At 60.5% G+C, this 5,596-nt stretch overlaps 1 protein-coding gene across 1 annotated transcript in view; it reads left to right on the top strand.

The window, feature by feature from the left end:
* Window positions 1-3,692, top strand: part of HPCAL4 (hippocalcin like 4) — a 3,959-nt gene extending 267 nt beyond the window's left edge. Inside the window, exons 2-4 of the mRNA XM_026863420.1 lie at window positions 1,441-1,610; window positions 1,754-1,969; window positions 2,233-3,692. Coding sequence (XP_026719221.1) covers window positions 1,449-1,610; window positions 1,754-1,969; window positions 2,233-2,430 — 576 coding nt within the window. The 5' untranslated portion in view covers window positions 1,441-1,448 and the 3' untranslated portion in view covers window positions 2,431-3,692. The remainder of the gene's footprint in view (window positions 1-1,440; window positions 1,611-1,753; window positions 1,970-2,232) is intronic.
* The last annotated feature ends 1,904 nt before the right edge of the window (window positions 3,693-5,596 follow it).

Genomic DNA, 5,596 nt, shown 5'->3' with positions numbered 1-5,596 from the left:
GGGGACACCCGTGGCGACCCCCCGTCTGTCCCGTTTTGGGACCAACAGCCGGTGACCGATGATGATATCGGGGCTTTGAGCCAAGTGGTCCATGGCAAGCGTGTGATGGCCCTTCTGGCTGCTGGCCCCAGCAGCCACATCCCTGTGTCCCGTGGCCTGTGCGGGGGGAGTCGAGGTCTGTGGTCCAAAGGATGCTCTTGCTGAGCCCTGGCCTCCTCGAGGGCTTTGCTTGCAGGGTAAGGTGTGGGGCTTCTACCCAAGGTCCGTGTTGCCGTTCCCTCACGGGAAAAGCTGCCCCTTGTGCGGGTGAGAGGCTGCGCGGGCTGGTGGGAGATGCGGGAGGACGCGAGCGTGGTCCATGGTGGGGATTAATCGTTCCCTGCGGGTTTAGAGCCGGACTGTGGTGCCGGGAGGGCTTTATGCAGCTCCACAGCCGAGCTGGGGGTTGTTGGGCAAGCGTCGTGCTTCGTGGGCGTCCGGATGTTTCCTCGGCTCTGGCTGCCGAGGGGTGGTGGGTTCAGCGCTGCTCGGCAGACGGTGACAGATGCTGGTGGGATGATGGGGCAGGAAACAGCCTCTGCCTTTGGGATTAGCTGGGAGCACGAGGAGCCCCACGTCGCTGCGGGGGGAGGCAAGTGCCCGTCCTAGGGTGCCCCCGTGTCCTGCAGCCCACACGGTCAGGAAATCAGATGCTCGGAAGGGAGATGGTGCTTGGTCAAGCTCCAGGTGAACTTCTCCACAACTTTCTCTTTTGGAGAGAGAAGCTCCAGGAGCTCTCGGCAAGCCATCTGCTGCTCGGGCTGAGCGGCGCCGGTAGCCAAGGCTGCGTGGGAGCGGGCACGGCGTGTATCGGAGCAGCTCCGCGTTGTGCCCACGCAGCTGCAGCCTTGCCAGTGCTCCGGCGCGCCGTGCCGCGGGCAGCCCCACGGCAGAGGGGTGCCTGGCCACGGACCCCCTCCTCACCCCTTGGAGCGGGTTGGGCATCACTGCAGCCGTTGGATGCTGCAGGTCAGATGGTGCCAGTGAGGTTTTTTGCCTCGTCTATGCCTCATCCTTACAGGGAGCAGCTGGGCACTATGGCCTGGTAAAGGTCACGTGAGTTCTGGCCCTTCAGTTGCTTTTTGAGTGTTTTTCTGTGGTCCAAAGGGAGCCAGCCTAGGAGATGGCGGGGACTGAAGGTGGTGATGCTGGCTGCACTGGTGGTCTGCCCCAGGGCCAGCTCCTGCACATCTCCAGCTGAGCGTGGGCACCAAGCATGTCCCAGTGCCCCAGTCACTGTCCTGGCGTATGACGCTGCACGGCCACCCATCAGCTGGGTGGATCAGCTCCAGTGTGGGGAAGAGGGATGTGGGGTCCGGCAGCCGTGGATGTGGAGCAGGGCCTGGGAGCACCAGCCGTCCCCATGCCTGGTGTGTAGGAGTCGTGTGTTTCCCCTCGCAGGGGCAGCCATGGGCAAGCACAGCAGCAAGCTGGCCCCGGAGATGCTGGATGACCTAGTGAGGAGCACGGAGTTCAGTGAGCAGGAGCTGAAGCAGTGGTACAAGGGCTTCCTCAAGGACTGTCCCACTGGCATCCTCAACCTGGAGGAGTTCCAGCAGCTCTACATCAAGGTGGGCTCCAGCCGGGGGTCCGAGTGCTGCCTGTGGGGCTGGAGCACCCTGCTCCTGCTGGGGCAAGGGTGCTGCTTCAGGTGCAGCCTCCACGCTGAGCTCCCCCTCCCCGTTTCGATCTCTCTCTTCTTTCCTCCCTGCAGTTCTTCCCCTACGGAGATGCCTCCAAGTTTGCCCAGCATGCTTTCCGCACCTTTGATAAGAACGGTGACGGGACCATCGACTTCAGGGAGTTCATCTGTGCCCTGTCTGTCACCTCCAGGGGCACCTTTGAGCAGAAACTCAACTGGGCCTTTGAGATGTACGACCTGGATGGGGACGGGAAGATCACGCGCTTGGAGATGCTGGAGATTATTGAGGTACCAGTGATTAAAATCGGCAGGGGTAACTTGCTTTTCCCAGCTATTGGGTCACTTTTGGCACCGAATAATGAGTTTTCCTGCCTAGAGCCTTGTCTGAAAGGTACCTGGGGTGCACCTGGTTGTAGCTGTGCAGCAGCATAGCTTGTGCCAGCAGCTAACTGGTTCCCAGTAGAGCAGCAATCCTGTCCCCTGCCTTGTCCTGGGATCTTGCACTCATCCAACATTCCTGCTCTGGTACTTTGCTTCTCTTCTTGCTCCAGGCCATTTATAAGATGGTGGGGACTGTGATCATGATGAGGATGAACCAAGACGGGCTGACGCCCCAGCAGCGTGTTGACAAGATCTTCACAAAGATGGACAAGGACAAGGACGACCAGATCTCCCTGGAGGAGTTCAAGGAGGCAGCAAAGAGCGACCCCTCCATCGTCCTCCTCCTGCAGTGTGACATGCAGAAATAGAGCCCTGGGGGTTCATCTCTGGACTGGCTGCAGCCAACCTCTGCTCCCTGTGGTGGTTTCCATCCCCATTTTCTGCTGAGTCCCCCCATGCCCGCTTGGCCCCAGCTGTGAGCCATGCTCCATCCTTCCTGCCACCCACCCGCCTCCCGTCCCGGCTGTGCCCTGGGCAGCCCATGCTCCGTGGGCTGTAGCTCTCCCTCGATGGGTAGAGCCTGCTCTGGGTGTTGCTGGCTTGAGGTCACCCCCAAATCAACCCTCTCCCATCCTGGAGCTGGACTCCCTGCAGCCAACAGTGAGTGTCCTGGCTCCCCAGGGCCAACTGTTCCCATGTGCCTGCTGCTTTCTCCCTGCTTTTTCCTCACTGCTCTGCCTGGTCCATTCCCTGATTCAAACTGAAAACAGCTCTTTCCCCTTTCTGCTGATCCCCTCCCTCATTCCTTGTGATGCCTCCAGGGAGGCTGAAACGTGCCAAGTCCTGGCCCTGGTCTTTTCTTCACTGGCAATTCCCTGCAAAGCTGCCCAGAGGGGCCAGGGCTGGCCCCAGGGTGCTGGGGAGCTCGGGCAGGGTGCTGCACCCTCCCCAAGGGCTCGCTGCCTTGGCTCCCCCTGCCCAGCTTTAGCTTTTCCATCTCTGCTTTTGCTGCTGGGAGCATCCAGGGTTGGTCAGGGGACTTTAGGGGAGAGCAGAAGTGTTCAAGGCCACCCCTGACTGTGGCCAGCATCTGATTCCAGAAGCCACCTTCCACCCCATCACCAGTGTGAGCTGGCAGAGCAAGCGGGTGCCCACAACTGGCCTGGCAGCATCTTGGAGGCTTTGTGGAGTTTCTGGCCATCCTGCATATTGAGGTGATACCTGGGGTCCCCAGTTGAAGGTAGAGGTTTCCCAATATCTCTGGGGGAGGGTTGGAAGTGTGGGCTGTTGAAGGCAAGTTCTGGTGCCGCTCCCGGTGTGTGGGGACTGGCGGGTCCTGGACTGGGGCTGTGGAGAGGTGTGGATGGGTCCTGTACCTGCTGAGCCTCCTGGCAAGGCTCTGAGGCCACAAGAAACATGTTTGTCTCCTTCCTCTCCCCATCCCAGCCTGCTGCCTCCATCCCTCCTGCCCCAGGACAGGAATATTGTCACAGATCGGTATTTAGTCTGCACGTCGTGGTGTTGATGACTGTAATATCCGTTAGGAGATGGTGATGTTGTTATCTATTTTTTTAATGGAAAAATAAACTGTCCCCCATGTGTGGTGTTCCCTCCTGAATGACTGACTTGGGGGGCAGCTGGCTGCGGCAGCTATGGGGAGAGTGAGAGGACAACACTGCACTCCTGAGCATCGTTTATGGGTCTCATCTGAGCTTGTGACACTCCGAGGGATGGAGAAGCCCTTGGGGACAGCACAGTGGGGCTCAGCCTGGGGAGCCTTGCAGATGGGTGGAAGTGTGACCCTTCAGACACGCAGGCAGCTCTGGGGAAGGGAATGTTCTCTCCTGGGGGGCAGGTAGGACCAGACATCCCTGGCCTGTGATGGAAATAGGTTTCATTTGTCAACCAGGAGCTGGACCCTGGCTGCACCCTTCATTCAGGGCTGGGCGCCGCCGGAGGACTGGTGGATTTGTCCTGGGTCCCATCCCACGCCATCAGGCGCTGGGACCCGCTATCACTGTATCTTTGTCCTTCTCAGCCTCCTCTTCTCCACCCCCATCTTCCCTGCACATATTTTCCTCTGGCCTTTCTTCTCCATCAGCAGCCTGCAGAGACAGTGGCTGTTGCTAAGGAGCTCTCACCAACTTTAAATACTCCTCTGTAGTTAATCAGGCAGGGCTGGCTCCTGGGCGGCAGCGCTGGCTCCCGGCTGCGAGCCCGGCTGCTCCCCCCATCCCGCCTGGCTCCAGCGTGTGGGGAGGTGTGTGACTTGGCTTCCACCCTGCAAATCACCAACATCTCATCTGTCCTGCAGCAGCCAGCACCTGAGCACAGAGATGGGAGGATGCCAAAACCGTTAGAAGCGTGTGTGTATTTTTAGGAGTGCTGCTGAGGGGAGAACTCTGCACCTTGGGTTTGGCGGCCGTGCTCGCCTGGGCTCTCCGGGAGCGTGTGTGTGTGTCTGCAGCTCAGCAGTGCCTGGGGAAGGAGGGACGAGGCAGGTTGTCACCACTGTGTGGGAGCCTGGGGATGTGCCAGGGCTGAAAGGGCAGCAACTCAAGCTTGAGAGGGGACTCTGAGAATAGCCTCGGTGATCCTGGGGCCCTCAGAGCTCCTGCTCCCCTTGGGGCTACCTCAAAAGGAGCTTAGCTATTTCCCAGGAGGGACCAGCAAAGGCTCTGGGGAAAGGGAGTCTCTGAGGCTGAAATGATGATAAATTCCCAGCAGGGCATCCCAAAGGGTTTGGGATCCAGGCAGCTGGGCGAGCCCTGGAGCCAGCCCTGTTCACCAGCACCCAGCTTCCCCTGGCTCTGCTCTCCTGGTTGAACCTCAGTGCAGGTGAGGTTGTGTTTGATGGCTCTCGTGGGCAGGGACACGGGGGTCCCTGAGGCCGTGGTCCCTAGGGAGGGTTGGTGGTCAGCTGCTGGCCCAGAGCCTTGGGTAAAACCCTTCTGCTGGCCTCAGTGCTGGGGCCCTGTGATCTCCTCCCGGGCACTGCCCTGGGCCAGGTGAGACGGGGTGGGCTCCTCCATCACTTGGCCCCTCCTGGCTGAGCAGTTTTGGGGTACACTCCCTGCACCCCGAGGGCCTCGGGGCAGGGTGGTGGGGGGGTGCGTGCTGGTCACGGTGTAGCTTTCAACCTGAGCTGAAAGCTGGGCTCTGTGCACAGCTCTGCCTGGGCTCCATCCCACCAGCGCTCGTGGGAGAACGTTTAAGAGCCTTAATTATGAATATCCACGCTCCTGCCGTTCTCTAGCCCACAGGTTCCCCTGGCAGGGAGCAGAGTGGGAGCGTGCCTGTGACCCACATCCTTCCCCTCCAGCTCCCGGTGCTGCCCACCCTCGTGCCCTTCCCTCTGCCCGCTGCCCTGGCATCGGGGGGGCAAACCCCACTGACCCCCGAGAGCGACCCGGTGTCTCCCGCGGGTGCTCTGCCACCTCCTTCTCTCTCGGGTCCTCCCGAGACTCTCTGCTGGTGGCACTTTGCTCCCCCAGCCCCTTCCCTCCGCTCCCCGGGGCTGACTCTGCCCTGGGG

The sequence above is a fragment of the Athene cunicularia genome (assembly GCF_003259725.1).
Source record: "Athene cunicularia isolate RWA chromosome 23 unlocalized genomic scaffold, athCun1 chr23_part1, whole genome shotgun sequence".
Taxonomy (NCBI): domain Eukaryota; kingdom Metazoa; phylum Chordata; class Aves; order Strigiformes; family Strigidae; genus Athene; species Athene cunicularia.
The sequence above is the reverse complement of the archived record's forward strand: the minus strand, read 5'-3'. Positions and strand labels throughout refer to the sequence as shown.